The 23,793-nt window shown below is 44.2% G+C and overlaps 1 protein-coding gene across 1 annotated transcript in view; it reads right to left on the bottom strand.

The window, feature by feature from the left end:
- LOC125457461 (collagen alpha-6(IV) chain-like) overlaps nt 1–23,793 on the bottom strand; it is a 251,677-nt gene that overhangs the window by 7,015 nt on the left and 220,869 nt on the right. The window contains exons 45-49 of the mRNA XM_059650850.1: nt 19,583–19,591; nt 17,282–17,434; nt 11,963–12,079; nt 6,562–6,750; nt 3,883–4,169 (exon numbers count right to left, since the gene is read on the bottom strand). Of these exons, the coding sequence (XP_059506833.1) occupies nt 3,883–4,169; nt 6,562–6,750; nt 11,963–12,079; nt 17,282–17,434; nt 19,583–19,591 (755 nt within the window). The remainder of the gene's footprint in view (nt 1–3,882; nt 4,170–6,561; nt 6,751–11,962; nt 12,080–17,281; nt 17,435–19,582; nt 19,592–23,793) is intronic.

Genomic DNA, 23,793 nt, shown 5'->3' with positions numbered 1-23,793 from the left:
CGGAGGGAGGAGGGTAACTTCTTCAGGTTAGGCATCCCTGGAAGAGGCTTCGCAGTGAGGTTAAAATAGTATCAGAGATAATGGGAACATAGAACATAGAACATAGAACAGTACAGCACAGAACAGGCCCTTCAGCCCACAATGTTGTGCCGACCATTGATCCTCATGTATGCACCCTCAAATTTCTGTGACCATATACATGTCCAGCAGTCTCTTAAATGACCCCAATGACCTTGCTTCCACAACTGCTGCTGGCAACGCATTCCATGCTCTCACAACTCTCTGTGTAAAGAACCTGCCTCTGACATCCCCTCTATACTTTCCACCAACCAGCTTAAAACTATGACCCCTCGTGCTAGCCATTTCTGCCTTGGGAAATAGTCTCTGGCTATCAACTCTATCTATGCCTGCAGATGCTAGAGAATCTAAGATAACAAAGTGTGAAGCTGGATGAACACAGCAGGCCAAGCAGCATCTCAGGAGCACAAAAGCTGATGTTTCGGGCCTGGACCCTTCATCAGAGAGGGGAATGGGGAGAGGGTTCTGAAATAAACAGGGAGAGAGGGGGAGGCGGACTGAAGATGGATAGAGGAGAAGATAGGTGGGGAGGACTCAGGGAATCTCTCTCCTACTGCAACTTTCTTGTACCTATCCCGTCCCTACCTCCCCACCTATACTCCCCTCTCCACCTATCTTCTTTTCTCTCCATCTTCGGTCCGCCTCCCCCTCTCTCCCTATTTATTGCAGTTCCCTCTCCCCATCCCCCTCTCTGATGAAGGGTCTGGGCCCGAAATGTCAGCTTTTGTGCTTCTGAGATGCCGCTTGGCCTGCTGTGTTCATCCAGCTCCACACAATACTCAACAGTGTGGCCTCACCGAGGCCCTGTATTACTGCAGCAAGACATTCTTACTCCGATACTCAAATCCTTTTACAACAGAAGCCATATACATTGATTATTTGCAGGAATAGGTTATCTCTATGGTACCTTATCAAGTGAATGAGATCTGACTCCTGCCTTCACTAACCAGGCAGTCTATGAGCTGAACAAAGTCACAGAGTTCCACCATTACAGGTATCAGATTCAGTTTGTCTGTGTATTGCTCAAATAGAAGGTGCACGGCAGCTGGAGTTGGTGTTAGAAATTATTAAATTCCATGTGGGAAAAAGCAAGGAATTGCACAAAGTTGGGGGGTGGGGGGTTGGGAGCAAGAGTGAGGAATAGCAACATGGCGGGGGGCAAATTAGGAGTAACACAATGGTGGGGGAAAGACTGAGGAAGAGCACAAGGGATGGGGTGGCTGGGGGTGAAAACAGTGATATGAAGGCCAGCATTTATAAGCCTTCTTGACAATCTTCTGTACCTAATTGTGGCATTTGAAAGTGCTGTGTACCTGAACCCCAATCTCATTGGACACTCACTGTTTTTAACTTTATGTCTTATAAGAAAATACACTTAATTTACCTTTTCTCAATCTGAAATGGATAACCTCACACTTATTTGTATTAAAATCAAACCCCCACACCTTTGCCCATTTACCTAAACTACCGATATCCTTTTGTAATTTTATGCCGTTGTCAACAGTTTACAATGCTGTTCAATTTTGTGTCATCAGCAAATTTAGATATTTGACTTTTTATGCCATTATCCAAGTAACTAATGAATATTGTGAATAACTGAAGCCCCAACACAGATCCCAGCTGGACACCACTAGTCATGTCCTGTCACTTTGAGTCCTTACCCAATATTCCAGCTCAGTTTCCTGCTGCTCCACTAATTTCCTATCCATGTCTTTAATTTGCCTCCAGTTCCATGGGCATCAACATCAAAAACACTCTCTTATGTGTTGTTTTATCAAAAACCTTCAAGAAGTCCATATAAACAACATCCACCAATTTACCTCTATCCACCACCTTTGTCATCACTTCAAAGACAAAACCCCATGATGTTTGAGATAACAAGGTGTCGGGCTGGATGAACACAGCAGGCCAAGCAGCATCAGAGGAGTAGGAAGGCTGATGTTTCAGACCTAGACCCTTCTTCAGGCTGAAACGTCAGCCTTGCTGCTCCTCTGATGCTGCTTGGCCTGCTGTGTTCATCCAGCTCTACACCTTGGTGTCTCAGATTCTCCAGCATCTGCAGTTCCCACTAACTCTATGAGGTTTGTCAGGCATGGCCTACCCTTCGTGATGGTATCTCAGAAAAGGTTAGTTTATATGTTGTAGATGCACCTATCTTCCACTTAAAAACCAACGTTTTCTGAGCTACAATCAGTTCTAAGGAAGGGTCACTTTAACCAAAACGTTATGTCTGATTTCTCTCCATAGATGCTGCCAGACCTGCTGAATGTTTCCAGCAGTTCTTGTTTGTGAACCTTGAAAAATTTTAATTACGGCCTTAGTAATGTGCTCTCCTACATCCTTAACACAGGTCCATCAGGTCCTGGGGGTTTGTCACTCATCAGTTCCATTAACTTCCCCATTATTGATTATTTATTTAAGCTAATGTTATTTAGACTATGTTCCCACCCATGCCCTGCCTCCCTTTCCAGCCCCACCTCTTTCCTTCCATTCCACTTTCAAACCATCTCTTCCAGCCACCAACCAGATTCATCCTCCCATCGACCAATCAGGTTGTACCTACTACCCACTGTCCACCTATCACCACCATCCTGCCTCCACCTCTTCCCCCTCCCTGTCTTTATCTGCAGCTCCCCCTTCCCCCGCATCCAGCCCTGAAGAAGAGTAATACCCGAAACATTGACTGCTCCTTTCCTCCAGATGCTGTCTGGCCTGCTGTGTTCATCCAGCCTCCTGTTTGTCTACCAAAGACCCCTCCCGCCCTAGTTATACACGCTTCCACCCTCTTGCGTCAGGCAGAAGATATAAAAATTTGAATGCACGTATGAACAGGTTCAACAACAGCTTCTTCCCCACTGTTACCAAACTTTTGAACAGACCGCTCAAATGTTTATTCTGATCCCTCTTCCTGCACCTTCTCTGTGGCTGTAACACTGGATTCTGCACTCTGTTCTGCTACCCTGTGGCAGTTAGAATGATGTGATCTGCACGTGGAGCATGCAAAACAACACTTTTCACTATATCGCAGTATACGTGACAATAAATCAAACCCAAGCTCAATTTTTTAAAAGCCCATTCTTTTAATTTTATGCTGTCTCTTATCTCCTTGGAGGTCCATAGATTTTTTTTGTGAAATTGAACTTTTCCTTCTCATGGGTACAAACAGCTTCTAAAGAGCATTAAATGTTTCTTTGAACACTCTGCACCGTTCCTCAGTTGTTGTTCCGACTAGTAGAGCTTCCCAGTTTACTGTGGGCACTCTCTGCCTTACTTAAATCCAAAATTCTAGCTTCCAAACTTTGCTTATCTCTTACATAAGCTACATGAAACTCAATTATGTTTTATCACTATTTGACAAATGCTCATGAACAACTCGGCCACTTAAAAGTTTTATAGGAGACCAGAGAAACAACTTTTTATGCGGAATGAATTGCCAAAAGAAGTATTAGATGCAGGAACAGTTACAACACGTAAAAGACATTTGGACAGGTACATGAATAGCAAAGGTTTAAAGTGAAATTGGCCAAATGCAGACAAATGGGACTAGTTTAGTTTGGGAAACCTGGTCAGCATGGACTAGTTGGGCCAAAGGGTCTGTTTCTATTTGACTCTATGACTCTGCAGCATTGTAATGGGAATGACAGATCATTATTTAACAAGACAGTTACATTTTACTTTATGGTCCGTTGATAATTAATCATATATAGATCATCCAACACATGATAAACTTAAGCTAATTTTTTGGCTTTAGAATGATGTGTATGTGATTTTATTTTAAAAAGAACACATTAAAATGCAGCTTACCATCAGAAATGAGTATCCAGTCCAAAGGCTGAGCCACCCTGAAGGGCAGGAGGGAATAGTCTGGTCCTGGCTGTGTATAGCCACAGCAGCTGAAGGAGCTTCACAGACAGAGCATCTGCTGATGTAAGGTTCGACCTCTCGTTCGACAAGTGGCAACATGGGGATAGGGGCGGTGGTAGACAGCCAGTAGGATTTGTCATTTCTAGTAGCATAGTGACAAACTTCATCAATGCTGCAATATGCAAATGGCATGGTACTGAACATAGGCAGGCAAGAGCCAGCCAGACCTGGGAGAACAGCAAGATTGCAGGAATAGTTAGCAATAATGATCTGACATTGCATTCAGAAGTTACACAGTGAAATATCCTCAGGTCCTTGCCTTTTAGTCAAGCTGCTGTCAAAACACAAATGCATGATAAAGTGTGAAGCTGGATGAACACAGCAGGCCAACTGCATGTGCTCCTGTGATGCTGCTTGGCCTGCTGTGTTCATCCAGCTTCACACTTTATTATTTTGGATTCTCCAGCATCTGCAGTTCCCATTATCTCTAAAACACAAATGCACATCAAATACAACAATTATTTACACTTTTGCACAGAGCCCTCCACTTTCCGTACAGTGGCAGACAGGCTCCTTTTTAGTATAAGCCACGAGGAAGCTTTATGCCAAGCGGCAGCCACCTTACCTTAAAGGAGCAGCAATACCACAAAGTTAAAGGAGTAGTTACTGGAGTTCAATCCACACTCTGTGCCTAGTTAAAGGGGCAGTAGAAGGAGAACTCCACTGAATTACAGTTCCCCAGTCTCAGAACAGGAAAAGGGGTTCAGGCTGAAATGCTCCTCTGGGGGCACTGGGTGAGCATGGATTGGGGTTTGGTTTGAGGTGCTCCTGAGTTGATAACCTGTCTTTAGCCACCGCTAGGATTCTTTGTGGCACTTGCACAAGGCATTGTCTCATGAACAGTATCTAAATGAGGAAATTACAAGCTTTAAGGTACGAGTAAACTTGTAGGGAACTTAAATCTAACATCAAAAGGTTTATGTTGTGAAGTCACTTGCTGGGGCAGATGTTAAAGATAAATCACTTGTTGCCCTATTTTGGTGCAGTTGTAAGTCCAGTGAATTCTAAATCTGGTGCATCAGTTCTCATCGCAATACTGGTGCAAGATTTAAACAAAATACTCTATGGGGTATCCATCGATTCATATGAATTATCCTGTGGACTATCTAACCCAGGCAGTCACATATTACTTCTCAATTTATTAATTAGACCATAAGATATAGGAGCAGATTCGAGCCATTCAGCCCATCGAGGCTGCTCTGCTATTCAATCATGGCTGATATGTTTCTCGGCCCTACCTGCCTTCTCCCTGGAACCCTGGATCCCTCACTAATCAAGAATCTGTCTTAAAACCACTCAATGACTTGGCCTCCACAGCCTTCTCTTGAGCACAATCACACGGACAGAGGAAAATGTTTGCTAATACAGAAAACACATCATACTGAATAAACGTCCCCTATCATTCAGCTACATGGTGGAATTGGCAAGGGTGGTGTGAGGTATTCTAGTAAAGAGGAGCAAGACTATGAAGAGATTTAAGCATAAGGATGGGATTGGGAATTTTGAATTTAAGTCTTTGGATAAATGAAGAAATAGTTAACAAGAACAGTGGTGATAGGGAAGTGATGATGAGAAATAGTTCACAGAGAGTGAAGTTTGGATGTGCTAAAGTTTACTGAAGTGTAGGTTTAAATGTTGGTCAGGAAAATATTGAATGATTTAGTCTGAAAGTATGGAAACAGAGACAAGGGCACGAAATATAATGGAGGTGAAAGCAGTAGTAGACAGGGTACAGGATCAAAGAGAGTGTTAAGTGTGCAGAGGTCGAGCTTAGCCTGTGACACCAGCTGGAGAAGGAGGGGTGCAGTTTGTGATATGTGCCACCAGACAACAGCACTAGTTTTCTATATATTACAACATTGACTATACTTAGCACATAATTGGTAACAAAGTGCTTTGGGACAGCCTGCTGTCATGAGGTGCTACACAAATGCAAGTCTTTCAAGAGTGTTTTCTTAGTCTTTAACTGTAAGGAGTTGCAGCTCATCAAACCTGGATATTAAGAAAGCAACAACACAGAGGCTAGAGAGAGATTGAGAGAGAGACCTGGCTGGTGTGAACATTCCTTCATCATCTAGTAAACCTATGCGTTCTTTGCATCAGAGAAATCACTCATTAAAATCACATGATAATGAATAATGAACAGGGCGTTGTTTATTGTATGTACTTTCGAGGTTAAGCATTTTAAAGGTGCCCAAGATTGAGCTGCAATGCCGGTGTATGGTTCAATACAACATCGTGGTCAAAAATGGCTGCCTGGAGAATGGTAATGGATTTGATTAACAATTAAACTACCTGCTTTTACATTAAACAGCCTACACCATTTCAGTGGCTTGTGCTTCAGATGACCCTTCTCCCAACCAAGATGGCCTACAGCAGTAAATAAGTCATTTCTGAGGACTTACAGCATTAGTGAAATGAATTCTCAGCTTGTACTTTCATGCTGCATGTTCAGAAAGCATTTTAGAAACATCCTTCATTCTGGGAATCTTTGAGGAATGGTAAGATCCAAATATGAAAACATGACAAGTTGGTAGGTTGCACATTGTCTGTACTTACCAAGATCTTGATTGTGAGATTTTTCTTGGCCCTGCAGATAAATCAAACTATATCCTTGCCAAAGACGAGGCATGTTTTGAGGACATGTGGGTACCTCCTGTGACTGACTATGAACCACAATCAAGAACCCAGCCGAGAATGGAGGACATATTCCTTGATTTCCTGGTGGGCCTGGTTTCCCAGGAGGGCCTGAATGAAAGGATAACATTTCACAGCAGATTTAAACGATGTACACCAGCCAGTGCCCAAACTGATCGAAACTCAATTTTGTTTTATTCACTTGTGGAATACGGATGTCACTGTCTAGGCCAGCATTTATCGCCCATCTCTAATTACCCAGAGGGCATTTAAGAATCAACCACATTGCTGTGGGTCTGGAGTCACATGTAGGCCAGGCCATGTGAAGGATGGCAGTTTCCTTCTCTAAAGGGCATTAGTGAATCTGATGACTTGTTGGGGTCATGTTTATATTGTTTTAGGTTTTGAATTATTAAGGGTCTTGGAGAGGTTGGATCGAAAGCAGCTGAAGTTCCCTTTAGTTAATGGGTCAATAACAAAGGGGCATAATTTTAAACAACAACACAAAATGTTTAGAGGGAATTTGAGGAAAACATATTTCTCCCTGAGGGTGGTGGGGGGTCTGGAATGCACTGCCTGGGAGGGCAGTTGAGGGGGAATCCTCACAATGTTTAAAACGTACTTGGATGAGCACTGGAAGGGTCATAACATGTCAGGCTATGGGCCAAGTGCAGGAAGGTGGGACTAATGTAGACAGGCTGGCACAAAGTCAATGGGCCAAAGGGTCTCTTCTGAACTGTATAATTCTCTGATTTGATGATCTGCTTTTGAGGGGATCCCTTTGTAATTTCATGTTCCTTGATAACAGATGTTATCAGAAGGAGCACTGCTGGTAAGTTATGTTGTTATTGCAACGGTTTAAGAGACATTGCGAATGCACAGATGCTAACTCGGTGAAGCACCACCAGTGTCACTAAGTTTCTCCATGTATGCACACTCCATTATCTCGCGAGTGGCCTCCCTCCACCACCTGCAGGCACTTAACATTTGTTTATACAATAAATGGTCAGCAGAATAATCATGGGGCATTACAAATTGCCCCTATTGGACTTTTTGTACATTTTTATTTATTAGAAAGATACCAGTGATGAGGGAGAAAAGGTTGTGTGACTAGTAAGTCCCTGGGAGCATGAAACTTTGTGATCTGTGAATACGTCTTCAGTTTTGGCACCTCCTGGGTATGGTCCATTGGCAGAAAAAGCACATGGAACACCCACACCTGGTCTGTCCCAGACCAGATTTAAGAGGGCAGAACTTCCCAGACCCGGGTTCTTCACAAGTTCTTCACGCTCTTCTTCACCACGCCCTACACGGTCTAACCACAAACCTTCCATCCTGCCTTCCCAAACTTTACATAGAACATAGAACAGTACAGCACAGAACAGGCCCTTCAGCCCACAATGTTGTGCCGACCATTGATCCTCATGTATGCACCCTCAAATTTCTGTGACCATATGCATGTCCAGCAGTCTCTTAAATGTCCCCAATGACCTTGCTTCCACAACTGCTGTTGGCAACGCATTCCATGCTCTCACAACTCTCTGTGTAAAGAACCTGCCTCCGACATCCTCTCTATACTTTCCTCCAACCAGCTTAAAACTATGAGCCCTCGTGTTAGCCATTTCTGCCCTGGGAAATAGTCTCTGACTATCAACTCTATCTATGCCTCTCATTATCTTGTATACCTCAATTAGGTCCCCTCTCCTCCTCCTTTTCTCCAATGAAAAAAGTCCAAGCTCAGTCAACCTCTCTTCATAAGATAAGCCCTCCAGTCCAGGCAGCATCCTGATAAACCTCCTCTGAACCCTCTCCAAAGCATCCACATCTTTCCTATAATAGGGCGACCAGAACTGGACGCAGTATTCCAAGTGCGGTCTAACCAAAGTTTTACAGAGCTGCAACAAGATCTCATGACTCTTAAACTCAATCCCCCTGCTAATGAAAGCCAAAACACCATGTGCTTTCTTAACAACCCTGTCCACTTGGGTGGTCATTTTAAGGGATCTATGTATCTGCACACCAAGATCCCTCTGTTCCTCCACACTGCCAAGAATCCTATCCTTAATCCTGTACTCAGCTTTCAAATTCAACCTTCCAAAATGCATCACCTCGCATTTATCCAAGTTGAACTCCATCTGCCACCTCTCAGCCCATTTCTGCATCCTGTCAATGTCCCGCTGCAGCCTACAACAGCCCTCTATACTGTCAACGACACCTCCAACCTTTGTGTTGTCTGCAAACTTGCTGACCCATCCTTCAATCCCCTCATCCAAGTCATTAATAAAAATTACAAACAGTAGAGGCCCAAGGACAGAGCCCTGTGGAACCCCACTCACCACTGACTTCCAGGCAGAATATTTTCCTTCTACTACCACTCGCTGTCTTCTGTTGGCCAGCCAATTCTGTATCCAGACAGCTAAGTTCCCCTGTATCTCATTCCTCCTGACCTTCTGAATGAGCCTACCATGGGGAACCTTATCAAATGCCTTGCTGAAGTCCATATACACCACATCCACAGCTCGAACCTCATCAACTTTTCTAGTCACATCCTCAAAGAACTCGATAAGGTTTGTGAGGCATGGCCTGCCCCTCACAAAGCCGTGTTGACTGCATTTAATCAAGCCATGCTCTTCCAGATGGTCATAAATCCTATCCCTCAGAATCCTTTCTAACACCTTGCACATGACAGACGTGAGACTTACTGGTCTGTAATTGCCGGGGATTTCCCTATTTCCTTTCTTGAAGAGAAGAATTACATTTGCCTCTCTCCAGTCCTCAGGTACAACTCCAGTGGAGAGCGAGGATGCAAAGATCTTCGCAAGTGGCAAAGCAATTGCATTTCTTGTTTCCCAAAGCAGCTGAGGGCAAATCTGGTCCGGGCCTGGCGACTTGTCAATCTTAATGTTTGTCAAAATTTTCAGCACATCAGCTTCCTCTATCTCTATCCATTCCAGCATGCACACCTGCTCTTCAAAGGTTTCATTCACTACAAAGTTCGTTTCTTTCGTAAAGACAGAAGCAAAAAACTCATTTAGGGTTTCCCCTATCTCCTCAGACTCCACACACAAGTTCCCTATGCTATCCCTGATCGGCCCTACTCTTTCTTTGACCATTCTCTTATTCCTCACATAAGTGGAAAATGCCTTTGTGTTCTCCCTAATCTGTTCTGCCAAGCCTTTCTCGTGCCCCCTCCTGGCTCTCCTCAGACCATTTTTGAGCTCCTTCCTCGCCTGCCTGTAATCCTCTAGAGCTGAGCTTGACCCTAGCTTCCTCCACCTTATGTAAGCTACCTTCTTCATTTTGACGAGAAGCTCCACCACTCTTGTCATCCAAGGTTCCTTTATCTTACCCCTTCTTGCCTGTCTCAGAGGGACATGTTTATTCATCACTCACAACAACTGTTCCTTAAACAGTCTCCACATGTCTATAGTGCCTTTACCATCGGAACAATTGCTCCCAGTCCATGCTTCCTAACTCATGTCTAATCGCATCATAGTTTCCTCTTCCCCAATTAAATATCCTCCCATTTTGCCTAATCCTCTCCTTCTCCATAGCTATGTAGAATGTGAGGCAGTTATGGTCACTGTCACCAAAATGCTCTCCCACCACAAGATCTGATACCTGCCCCGGCTCGTTTCCGAGCACCAAGTCTAGAATGGCCTCTCTCCTCGTCGGCCTGTCAACGTACTGAGTTAGGAAACCCTCCTGAACACACCTTACAAAAACAGCTCCATTCAAATCTTCTGCTCGAAGGAGGTTCCAATCAATATTAGGAAAGTTAAAGTCACCCATTACAACAACCCTACTACGTCCACACTTTTCCAAAATCTGCCGACCTATGCTTTCTTCAATCTCCCTGCTGCTATTGGGGGGCCTGTAGTAAACCCCTAACGAGGTGTCTGCTCCCTTGCTGTTCCTAATTTCCACCCATACTGACTCAGTAGGCAGATCTTCCTCGACAATGGAAGCTTCTGTAGCTGTGATACCCTCTCTGATTAGTAGTGCTACACCCCCTCCTCTTTTCCCCCCCTCCCTATTCTTTTTAAATGTTCTAAACCCTGGAACATCCAGCAACCATTCCTGCCCCTGAGAAACCCATGTCTCTGTTATGGCCACAACATCATAGCACCAGGTACTGATCCATGCTCTAAGTTCATCACTTTTATTCCTGATACTCCTTGCGTTAAAGCAAACACACTTTAACTGATCCCTTGGTTCCTTCCCAGGAAAATCCTTCCCACTAGCTGGTCTACCTCTTGCTACTGCCTCACCTGCATCAACGCTCACCTCTGGTATACAGCTCAGGTTCCCACCCCCCTGCCATACTAGTTTAAACCCTCTCGAACTAGTCGAGCAAACCTTCCACCCAGGACATTGGTCCCCTTCCAGTTCAGAGGCAACCCGTCCTTCTTGTACAGGTCCCACCTTCCCCAGAAGGCATCCCAATTATCTACATATCTGAAGCCCTCCCTCCTACACCAGCTGCGCAGCCACGTGTTAAGCTGTGCCCGCTCCCTGTTCCTTGCCTCGCTATCTCGTTGCACCAGTAGTAAACGAGAGAACACTACTCTGTTCGTCCTGCTCTGCAGCTTCCATCCTAACTCCCTGAAATCACTTTTTATATCCTCAATCCTTTTTCTGGCTATATCATTAGTGCCAATATGTAACACGATTTCTGGCTGTTCGCCCTCCCCTTTTAGAACCTTATACACCCGATCGGAGACGTCCCGGACCCTGGCACCAGGGAGGCAAAATACCTTCCGGGAATCCCGGTCCTGACCACAAAATCTCCTGTTGATTCCCCTAACTATCAAGTCCCCTACCACGAGTACTTTTCTATTCTGCCCCCTTCCCTTCTTTGCCACAGTGTCAGGCTCAGTGCCAGAGAACTGACTACTATGGCTTTCCTCTGGTCGGTCATCCCCCCAGCAGTGTCCAAAACGGTATACTTATTGCTGAGGGGAATGCCCACAGGGGATCTCTGCACTGTCTGTCTGTCCCCTTTCCTCCCCCTAACTGTAACCCATCTATCCTTGTCCTGAGCCTTAGGAGTGACCAACTCCTGGTAACTCCTCTCAATTACCCCCTCTGCCTCCCGAATGATCCGTAGTTCATCCAGCTTTAATAATTTCAGAGCCAAATCCCATCCAATAAAAGATATCAAGCAATGTTTCAGCAGAATTTTAGTAATTATGGCAAGAAAGTCAGCTCTTAGTGCAATGATTCAATTTGCATTTCTTAGAATCAGTGTTTCTTTTATAAAATGATCCTCGATTAGCTGTTGAAAACAATGTGCAATCAACTGTGAAATCGTTATCCTTGCCTTGGTCTCCAATAATTCCCTGATGCCCAGGTGGGCCAGTGTTTCCCCGAGTCCCAGGGAGACCTGATGGACCGTCAGGCCCTGGACTTCCAGGCTCCCCCTTTCGGCCTTTGGGTCCTGTAGATGTGCAGAAACATGAACATTGTGATATGTTAACAATGGCTTGCTGAAACATCCTTCATCAATATTAGTACTTGAAATCTGCTTTCTTATTCTTTATTCTTGAAAAGAAAACTGCAGATATATCAGTGTTTATCAAGAGAGAAAACACAATTTATTGCAAATCAGAGGGATAAAAACTACACTTACTGAATTAAAATGTGTGTAATTTGAATATTCATGCACATTCTACTGGGTGTGCTTGTTCAGATGTACATGTTGCATTGTACAAGAGACAAACATATCCTTGTCTCACACTTTATACTGAATGAAAACCATGAAGAGAATGTATTGTGGGAGGGTTTAATGTAGACGGTGGGATCTTGCCCATTGATTGGTGAGGTGCAAGTACTGGGCGTCACCCACTGCCTTAAATGCCAATCAGGCACTTGGCTGGGAAACAGCATGCCTACCTAGGATCAAGGAACAGAGAACGTCATTGACCCCGACTGCTGGGCATTCCTTCAGATAGCTGAGATTGCACTGACCTGGAGAGCAGGCTGGCACAGTCTGGTGACATAACCTCCTCCGTCAGTGCTGACGGAACAGGACCATCCCAGCCAGCAGGTACTCTATGGGCATTATGAGACGGGTTTGGGAAAATAGCATGGAGAAGATGCCGAGGAGATTCACCAGGATTTTGGAGCCAATAAATGTGGAGCTGGAAAAGCACAGCCGGTCAGACAGCATCCGAGGCGCAGGAAAGTCAACGTTTTGGGCTGAAATCGTTTGACAAGACTCTCCGTCATCAGGATGATGCCTGGGATGAAAAGTCTCAGTTATGAGGAGAGACTGGATAGGACGATTTTGTTTTCGTCAGATTACGAGAGGCTTAGAAAGAATGGATTGTGAGAACCTCTCATGGCACACGTGGCCAAGACCAGACAGCATAAGTTGAAGGTGAGGTGTAAGTGATTTAGAGGGGATTTGAGGAAAAGCGTTTTCACCCAGATGGTGGCAGATAAACAGAACATGCTGCTTGAGAGGGTGGAGGAGGCAAGTACTCTCACAACATTGAAGAAATATCTGGATGAGCACTTAAAATGCCAGGGCACAGTAGGTTATGGACCAAGTGAAGGTAAATAGCTTGGTGTGTATTGGACAGCATAGACACTGTGGGCAGAAGGGCCTGTTTGTGTGCAGTAGGACTGAATGACTCTATAACTCACTAGGCTTTGTGGAGAGAGACCCTCCATGAAACTCAACAGAAACACTTTGTGAAAACACGGTCAAATTTAGCCCAAAGTAATTGCAGAATTGTATGTAACTGACTTAGATACCAAGGAGGGACTGCTAATTCCAATAAAATTTATGGACAAAAGTAGTGACTTGGTGGAAGGCCAAGGGGCATGGTCAATATTAGATAAATATAAGAAAACAAGCAGTTCATGGAAGAATATGTCATTGAGTTTGAGAGGTTTCATAAAATACTAGATGCTCCAGACTTCGGAGACTGAGGGGGAATATGACCGAAATGTATGAAATTATGACGGCCACAGAGGGGATTGAAGGAAAGAATAAAACAAAGAACTGTGGACACTGGAAATCTGAATCAAAAGCTGAAATTGCAGGTGAAACTCAACAGATCTGGCAGCATTTGGGGAGCGTTGCTGAACAAAGAGACCTTGGATTGCAGGTTCATAGTTCCCTGGAAGTGAAGTCGCAGGTAGACAGGGTGGTGAAGAAGGCATTTGGTGCGCTTGCCTTTATTGGTCAGTGCATTGAGGACAGGAGTTGGGAGGTCATGTTGCAGCTGTATAGGACGTTGGTGAGATCACTTTTGGAACGCTGTGTTCAGTTCTGGTCTCCCTGCTATCGGAAGGATGTTGTGAAACTTAAAAGGGTTCAGAAAAGATTTACAAAGATGTTGCCAGGGTTGGAGGGTTTGAGCTATAGGGAGAGACTGAATAGACTGGGGCTATTTTCTTTAGAGCATCAGAGGCTGAAGGGTGGCCTTATTGAGGTGCATAAAATCACGAGGGACATAGGGGTGAACAAGGTCAGAAATCACACAATGGGTTATAGTCCAACAGGTTTATTTGAAAGCAGAAGCTTTTGGAGCATTGCCCCTTCATCAGGTGAAGTGAGAGAGAAGCACACAGTCACAGAATTTGTAGGCAGAGAGATCAAAAGATCATACAAATGATGTGAGTGGATCTTTGGTCTGGAACTGCCAGACTCAGAAGAGCAAAAAGAAGGTATGAGATGGATCTGACAGATAAAGTTAAAGATAATCTCAAGAGGTATATTAAGAGTAAGAGGGCGGCTCGGTAGAGAATAGGTCCCCTTAAAGATCAGCATGGCCGTTTATGTGTGGAGCTCCTGGAGATCGGGGTGACTTTTAATGAATATTTCTCCTCAGTGTTTACTAAGGAAACGTTCATGAACTTTAAGCAAATGGGGAAACAAGTGGGAATGTTTTGGACCGCATACATATTACCAGAGAGGAGGTGTTTGCAGACTTAGATTGCAACTAAGGTGATTAAATTCCCTGGGCCTGATCAAGTCCATCCTTGGACACTATGGGAGGCTAGGGCAGAAATTGCAGAGGCCATTGTAGAGATCCTTGTTTCATCTTTAGCACTGGTGAAATTCCGAAAGACCGGAGGCTGGCGAATGTTGTTCAATTGTTTAGAAAGGTAGCAAAGACAAGCACGGGAACTACAGGCCAGTGAGGCTGACATCAGCGATAGGCAAGTTATTGGAGAGGGTACTGAGGGACACGGTTAACTGATATTTGGATAGTCAAGGTTTGATTAGGCATGGTCAGCATGGATTAGTGTGTGGGAAGTCATTTGACACAGACATAGACATAAAATCCCTACAGTGTGGAAACAGGCCCTTTGGCCCAACAAGCCCAGATGACCCTCAGAGCACTCCACCCAGATCCATTCCCCCATAATCTACACATCCCTGAACACTATGGGCAACTTAACATGGCCAATCCACCTAGCCTGCATATCTTTAATCTGCGGGAGGAAACCAGAGCACCTGTAGACACAGGGAGAATGTGCAAACTCCGCACAGCCTGAGGGTGGAATCAAACACAGGTCCCTGGTGCTGTGAGGTAGCTGTGCTAACCACTGAGCCACGGTGCCACCCAAGTCATGTCTGACAAATCTTTTAGAGATTTTTGAAGAGGTAATCAAGGAGATGGATCACTGTAAGGCGGTGGATGTTGTCTGTATGGACCTTAGTAAGGCCTTTGACAAAGTGCCGCACGGCAGGCTAATCATTAAGCTAAGGTTGCATAGGATCCAGGGAGATCTAGCTAACTGGATTCAAAATTGGCTCGATGGTAGGAAGCAGGAGCTGGTGATTGAAGGTTGAGCCTGTGGCTAATGGTGTGCTACAGGGGTCGATGTTGGGACCTGGGTTATTTGTTATTTATATAAATGATCTGGATGTGAATATACAAGGCATGGTTCGTAAGTTTGCAGATGATACAAAATTAGGTGACATTGTTGATAGCGAGGAAGGTTTATCAAAAATTACAGAGGGATCTTGATCAGATGGGGAAGTGGGCTGAGGATTGGCAAATGTAGTTCAATACAGATCAGCGTGAGGTGTCGCACTTTAGAAGGTCAAACCAAGGTAGGACTTACACAGTAAATGGTGAGGTTCTCAGGAGTGTTGTGGAACAGAGGGAGCCAGGACTACAAGTACATAGTTCATTGAAGGTGAAATCACAGGTAGACAGGGTGGTGAAGAAGGTGTATAGCATGCTGGCCTTCGTTGGTCGTGGCATTGAGTTTAGAAGCTAGAATGTTATGTTACAGTTGTACTAGTCATTGATGAGGCCACACTTGGAGTATTGTACACAGTTTTGGTCCTCCTGTTATAGGGAACACATAGTTAAACTGGAAAGTGTGCAATGAAGAATTGCGAGGCTGTTGCCAGGACTAGCAGGCCTGAGTTATTGGGAGAGGTTGGCCAGGATAGGACTTTATTCCTTGGAATGTGGGAGAATAAGGGGCGACCTTTTTGAGGTGTATAAAATCATGAGGGGCATAGATAGGATCAATGTATATCGTCTTTTTCCCAGGGATGGGGAATTGAAAACCAGAGGGTGTAGGTTTAAGGTGAGAGGGGAAAGATTTAAGAAGTACCTGAGGGACAACTTCTTCACACAGAGAGTGGTGTGTATATGGAATGGGCTGCTGGAGAAAGTGGTTGACGCAGGTACAATAGCAACATTTAAAAACCATTTGGATAGGTACATGGAGGGGAAGGGTTTAGGGAGACATGGACCAAATACAGGCAATTGGAACTAGCTAAGTGAGCACCACTGTCAGCATGGGCCAGTTTGGGCCGAAGGGCCTGTTTCCATGCTGTATTACTCTATGATTCTATGAAGGGCCTGTTTCAGTGCTGTGTGACTCTATGTGTTACTCTGTCCCTGGTAGGCAGTGTTTGTAATTTGTGCATGGGGTATTATTTGGTTTAATTATTTTGATTGGTGATGGGTTTAGTTTTTAAAAAGAGGTGAGATTTCCTCAGTAAAGGATGGGCTTCTGGATCGATCAAAGATCCTAGAAATTGCTACTTGCCCTGAATTATAGCTCAGGATTAAAATAGTTGGCCATCATTAAGTCTTGATAACAGCATAATATTCAGGGTCAAAGCTATGCCCCCACTAATAATGTGATCAAAAATGTCAAGCACATGGTACCATAAGCGCTGTACATTTCACAAAATATTCCTATTGAAGGCACAAGATGAACTTAAAACTTAATTTGTCCAAATGAAAGAAAACAGCGTGTAGTAATGTGATTTGAAGATAGTAGGAGCTGCAGATGCTGGAGAATCTGAGATAACAAGGTGCATAGATGGATGAACACAGCAGGTCAAGCAGCATCAGAGGAGCAGGAAAGCTGACATTTTGGGTCTGGACCCTTCTTCAGAAAATTAGCTCCATACCTTGTTATCTCTATGTAGTAACATCATGAGATTTCTATCTTAAACCCTATTTGTTTTAGCCATTCTTCTTGGTTGCATGTTCTGCTTGAAGTTTCCCTAGAATCTTACAGGTTTGAATTATCCATCTGCTATCCTTCAAACAAAAACTTCAAATGGGTATGTGATATTACAGATTACATCTTCTCTTGTGTAGTACCTTGGCCACACCCTGACCTGGTACAAACCACTCTCATGCATTACCTGTAGGGCCACATGGGCCAGTAGGTCCTGTTGATCCTGATGGTCCTGGAAAGCCAGAGGGTCCTGGGGGCCCTGGGTCTCCTTTAAGATTACTTTTATCTATTTCATCGTCTGTAATCACTGGACCGGGTGGGCCTATAACACCAACCGATAAATAAGTCATTAATTAATTGATTCAAAATGTCATGTAGAATTTTAATATATATTAACATATTATTTGTAACTGTAGCTTGTTTATCGAGGCAGTTTCCCGAGGAGCCCAAAAATAAAATTAAAACTTCTAATCCACTAGTAAAAGGTAGCTTACACGTACTTCAGCGCAGAGGGATCTGGGTGTTCTTCTGCATGCACCGCAGAAAGCCAGCGTGCAGATACAGCAGGTAAGAAGGAAAGCAAATGGGATTTTGGCATTTATTGCTAAAAGAGTAGAATATAAACATAAGGAAGTGTTGCTGCAACTCTACATGGCATCAGTGAGAGTGCACTAGGGGCATTGAGGACAGTTTAGGTCCCATTCCTCAAGGAAGGATACAGTTGTGTTGGAGGCAGTAGGTTGATTCGATGGATGAGGGTTTGTCTTACGGAGACAGAATAAGCCGTTCAGACAAATACTACCTTCAAAGAATGAAAGGAGATCTAACTAATGTATATGAGATGGTAAAGGGGATTTACAAAGTAGAGGTAGAGAGGATGTTTCCTTATGTGGGGCAATCGAGAATGAGAGGTAATAATTTTCGGACAAGGTATCTTAGATTTAAATCTGAGGTGAGGAGAGATTACATCTCTCAAGTATCTGCGAAATTCATTCCCCCAGAGCGCAATGGATGCCGGGACATTCAGTAAATTTAAAGAGGAGATAGAAAAATTTTTAATTAGTAACAGATTGAAAGGTTATGGAGAGCTGCGGGAAAGCAAAGTTGAGGCTGAGATGAAATCAACCATGATAGTATTAAATAGTGGAGCAGGCTGAAGAGGCTGAATGGCCTCCACCATTTAATGGCTCCTAGTTCTTTATTCATACATTTTAAGAATGTAATGGAAAGCAGTAAACCCAATCAGCAGTGGTTTCAAATATTAAAGAAACAAGGGAGTAAAAACAATGGAATTCTTCACGCATTCAATTTGTGCAGAATTGTTTCCATTTAGAAGATGGAATTTTGACCAAATGTATCTTTCGAGAGAACTACAGGATTGGATAAATTAGTCACGGTTTTTACATCTGTCCAAATATGTTTTCCTTTAAAGTCAATAGAAAGGAATCTTGGGCAGGTGCGAAAACATTAAGCTCCATTCACAATGTATCTGTGAGCTCACTGGGGAAAGCCATTTGATTTCAAACTCATTTTGAATTCCAAGAAAATAACTAAAATTTCCCACAAATTAAGTTGCACAGAGCAAGGACTCACATCTCTCTGAGAACCATGTTGTTTTATCGCTCAGTTATCTGGTCATTCCTGACTTCATCTGTGTCACAATTCCTGCTCCCTAGGCACTGACTGCATCCCCCCAGATTGAATTCCAGGATTAAATGGGCAGAAATTTCCTCCAACTAAATACTGGGAAAATTGTAGCCAGTGCCTTTAGTCCATGTCATAAGCCATTCCATAGCTACCATCTGCACTCCTCTCCTTGGTCAATCTATGGTGCTGAACTAGACAACCTACTTGCTACCTACTTCCAGCTCTACATAGCCCATGTAATATTGAATACCTGCGAACACCTCTTGCATATTGTTGTTAACCCTACACTCGACTGTTCCAATGCTCTCCTATCCTATTTTGTAGGCTTTTTGAACTTGAGTTTATCTAAATCTCTGCTGTCTGTATCCTTACTTGCAGTAGAAGTAGAATTCTCTGAGCAACCCTTTGCTCACTGACTACAACGGCTGTTGGTTAAGCAATACCTCCATTTTAACATTCTTATCCTTGTTTTCAAATCTCCCCACGGCATCATTACTCTCTGTCTCTGTGACCTCCGGCCCTGCAACCCTCCAAGATCTCCAGCACTCCTCAAATCTGGACTTTTGCAAATTAACATTATTAAATTCTTTGACTATTGATGGCCATGATTTCACCTAACCGGTCCTTAATTTTTGGAATTTCATATTTAAACCTCTGTCCTCCCTTAATTCTCTCTTTCTCCTGAAGATGTTCCTTAAAATCTCCCTTCTGGGACTTATGTTGCTCTGTGTCAAATTTTGTCTGATAATATTCCTGTGAAGTGTCTTGGATGCTTTATATTATCGTTGAAGGTGCTTAAATTAATGCAACTATTGCTGTTTAGTCACTCAGCATAACTCACCTGGATCACCTGAAGAAGACACAAATCCATGACAACAGGGAACATGGCATGGAAACCAAAACAAAGTAAGAATTAATGCAAACAAACTTATGATAACATCAAAAGGCAATTTGTCAATCAGAAATTTAGACTTAAATCACAGAGGAACAGTTACAAACATGAAATCCAGATTGCTAGGCAGAAAACAGGGAGAAACACTGGGAAATAAATTAGGGATAACACATGTCATTTTATACTTGAAGAATTTTTTGGTTCAGGAAGACAAGATGTTCTCAACAGAAGCTCATCACTTCCCCATTATGAGGAAAATTCTCCAATATCCATTCTCAAACAGCAGCTCAACTGTTTATATTAAAACGTGGCAAACCAAACAGGATTGGGTATTATTTGAAAAGATCTAATAAAAGTAAGACAGGGTCTATAAATTTCACAACCTAAGTGAATGCAGAACGTAGTTCTTGAAATGGAAAGAAAATTGAAAATTCCAACAGTCAGATTAATAAGGTATTTTCATCTGATATCTGTAGATGAAGCCGAGTTCTACCTTAAAATGCAATCATTGAAAGTACATCCCGGAGGTGAAGTAGGTAGAAAAGGGGAAAGGAATGATCACATGCAACAGGAAGCATTACTAGAAATCATGAAACTATGGAATTCTACAATAGATTTCACTAATGATAAGGAATTGCATATCTGCTGATCAATAAACAATGTAAAAATTGTTGGAGCAAATTACAGCTGATGCTGGAATCTGCACTGGAAACAGCAAATGCTGGGGATCAGGGCGAGTCAGGCAGTATCCATGGAGACACAGCAAGCTAATGACAAACGTGACAAAGTTGATAGATGAGGGAAAGCCTGTAGATATCATATACATGGACTTCAGTAAGGCGTTTGATAAGATTCCCCATGGCAGGCTGATGGAGAAATTGAAGTCACATGGGGTCCAGGGTGTGCTAGCTAGATGGATAAAAAACTGGCTGGGCAACAGGAGACAGAGGGTAGTAGTAGAAGGGAGTTTCTCAAATTGGAGACCTGTGACCAGTGGTGTTCCACAGGGATCTGTGCTGGGACCACTGTTGTTTGCGATGTATGTAAATGATCTGGAGGAAGGTGTAGGTGGTCTGATCGGCAAGTTTGCAGATGACATTAAGATTGGTGGAGTAGCTGATAGTGAAGGGGACTGTCAGAGATTACAGCAGAATATAGATAAACTGGAGAGTTGGGCAGATCAATGGCAGATGGAGTTCAATCCGGGCAAATGCGAGGTGATGCATTTTGGAAGATCAAATTCAAGGGCGAACTATACAGTAAATGGAAAAGTCCTAGGGAAAATTGATGAACAGAGAGATCTAGGTGTTCAGGTCCATTGTTCCCTGAAGGTGACAATGCAGGTCAATAGGGTGGTCAAGAAGGCATATGGCATGCTTTCCTTCATTGGGCGGGGTATTGAGTACAAGAGTTGGCAAGTCATGTTACAGTTGTATAGGACTTTAGTTCGGCCACATTTGGAGTACTGTGTACAGTTCTGGTCGCCACATTACCAAAAGGATGTGGATGCTTTGGAGAGGGTGCAGCGGAGGTTCACCAGGATGTTGCCTGGTATGGAGGGTGCTAGCTATGAAGAGAGGTTGAATAGACTAGGATTATTTTCATTAGAAAGCCGGAGATTGAGGGGGGACCTGATTGAGGTCTACAAAATCATGAGGGTATAGACAGGCTGGATAGCAAGAAGCTTTTTCCCAGAGTGGGGGACTCAATTACAAGGGGTCATGAGTTCAAAGTGAGAGGAGGAAAGTTTAAGGGAGATATGCGTGGAAAGTTCTTTACACAGAGGGTGGTGGGTGCCTGGAACACGTTGCCAGCAGAGGTGGTAGACACAGACACGTTAGTGTCTTTTAAGACATATTTGGACAGGTACATGGATGGGCAGGGAGCAAATGGACACAGACCGTTAGAAAATAGATGACAGGTGAGACAGAGGATCTTGATCGGCACAGGCTTGGAGGGCCGAAGGGCCTGTTCCTGTGCTGTAGGTTTCTTTGTTTCTTTGATTCTTTAATGTTTCGAGTCTAGATGACTCTTCATCAGAGCTGAAGTGTGGACGGGGCAGCATTTTTGCTATATTTGGTGCAGGGGTCGTGGGGGTGCTGGGCGGGGGGGAAGTGTTGATAGCTCAGAATAAGTGGACTGAATGTGAGAATGGCAGAATAATGGTGTGTCCAACTGCCAGACTTGAAAGAACGGACAGTCCCAATGTGATGTGGGAGGGGAGGGAGGATGTGGTGACAGAGAATGTAACAAGTAAAGCTAAAAGATAGGGAAGGAATGGGAGTTAGTTCACAATTTGAACTTAATATTAAGTCCAGGAGGCTGCGAAGTGCATCGTCTGAAGATGAGATGTTGCTGTAGTTAGTGCTGTGGTTCACTGGAACACTGCAGCTTGTGAGCAGGATGCTGCGTTAAAATGACCAGCTACAGACAGGTCAGGGTCCTGCTCACACACAGACTGGAGGTGTTCTGCAGGACAGTCACCCGGTCTGCGTTTGGTTTCTCCAACATAGAGTAGGCCCCATTGGATGCAGTGAATACAATACACGAGATTGGAGGAGGTGCAGGTGACATGCTGCTTCACCTGGAATGACTGTTTAGGCCTTTGGATGGTGAGCAGGGAGGAGGGGAAGGGGCCGGTGTTGCACTTTCTGCGGTTACATGGGAAGGTGCTGTGGGAAGTGGAGGGGAAAAGTGGTGTTAGTGGCTAACGAATGGACCTGACGAAGGAGCCATGCTCCGAAAGCTTGAGATTTCAAATAAACCTGTTGGACTATAACCTGGTGTCATGTGGCTTCTGACCTTGTCCACCCCAGTCCAACACCAGCATCTCCACATCGGTTATTGGGGGTTCTGTTATTTTGGGGCACCGTATTACATTCTCTTTTTACAATGGTGTAAATCTTTCAGTCGTCTAAGTGCCAGTTCCAAATTTAGGTTAAACAGTGAGGTCACATGTTACCATTCCTCCACCAGTGCAGCTTGAACATCAATCAAGCCCACTCTGGGTTTTCTCCATTCCTCCAGGATCGACACCTTGTACCCACCACACAATGTACTTTACTATGGTGTGGGGTGGACAAAGTCAAAAGTCACATGACACCAGGTTATAGTTTTCTATTCATCTGTGGGATGTGGGTGTCTCTGGCTGGGCCCAGCATTTCTTGCCCATCCCGAGTTGCCCCTTGAGAAGGTGGTGGTGAGCTGCCTTCTTGAACTGCTGCAGTCCTCCTGCTGTAGGGTGACCCATAATGCCCTTAGGGAGGGAATTCCAGTTTTGACCCAGTGACTGTGAAGGAATGCAGATATATTTCCAAATCAAGATAGTGAGTAACTTGGACCGGAACTTAAAGGTGGTGGCGTTCCCATTGATCTGCTGCCCTTGTCCTTCTAGATGGATGTGGTTGAGAGTTTAGAAGGTGCTGTCTGAGGATCTTTGGTGAATTTCTGCAGTGCATCTTGTAGATTGTACACACTGCTGCAATTGAGCATCGGTGGTGGAGGGAGTGATGTAGATGTAGTGCTAATCAGGCGGGCTGCTTTGTCCTGGAAGGTGTCAAGCTTCTTGAGTGTTGTTGGGGCTGCACCCATCCAGGCAAGTGGGGAGTATTCCATCACACTCCAGACTTGTGCCTTGTCGATGGTGGGCAGGTTTTGAGGAGTCAGGAGGTGAGTTACTCACTGCAGTATTCCCAGCTTCTGGCCTGCTCTTGTAGCCACTGTGTTTATGCGGTGAGTGCAGTTGAGTTTCTGATCAATGGTAACCCCCAGGATGTTGGTAGTGGGGGATTCAGTGATGGCAACACTATTGAACGTCAAGTGACAGTGGTTAGATTGTCTTTTTGGTGATGGTCATAGCCTGGCATTTGTGAGGTATGAATGTCACTTGCAACTTGTCAGCCCAAGCTTGGATATTGCGTAGATCTTGTTGCATGTGAACATGGACTGCTTCAGTTTCTGAGGAATCACGAATGATTCTGAACATTGTGCAACCATTGGTGAACATCCCCACTTCTGACATTATGATGGAGGGAAGGTCAATGATGAAGCAGCTGAAGATGGTTGGGCCTAGGTCACTACCCTGAGGTACTCCTGCAGAGATGTCCTGAAGCTGAGATACTTGACATCCTCCAACCATAACTATCACCCTGTGTGCCAGG

Source organism: Stegostoma tigrinum, chromosome 14 (genome assembly GCF_030684315.1).
Source record: "Stegostoma tigrinum isolate sSteTig4 chromosome 14, sSteTig4.hap1, whole genome shotgun sequence".
NCBI classification, from domain to species: Eukaryota; Metazoa; Chordata; class Chondrichthyes; order Orectolobiformes; family Stegostomatidae; genus Stegostoma; species Stegostoma tigrinum.
Note: the sequence above shows the minus strand (reverse complement) of the source record. Positions and strands in the feature narration are given on the sequence as shown.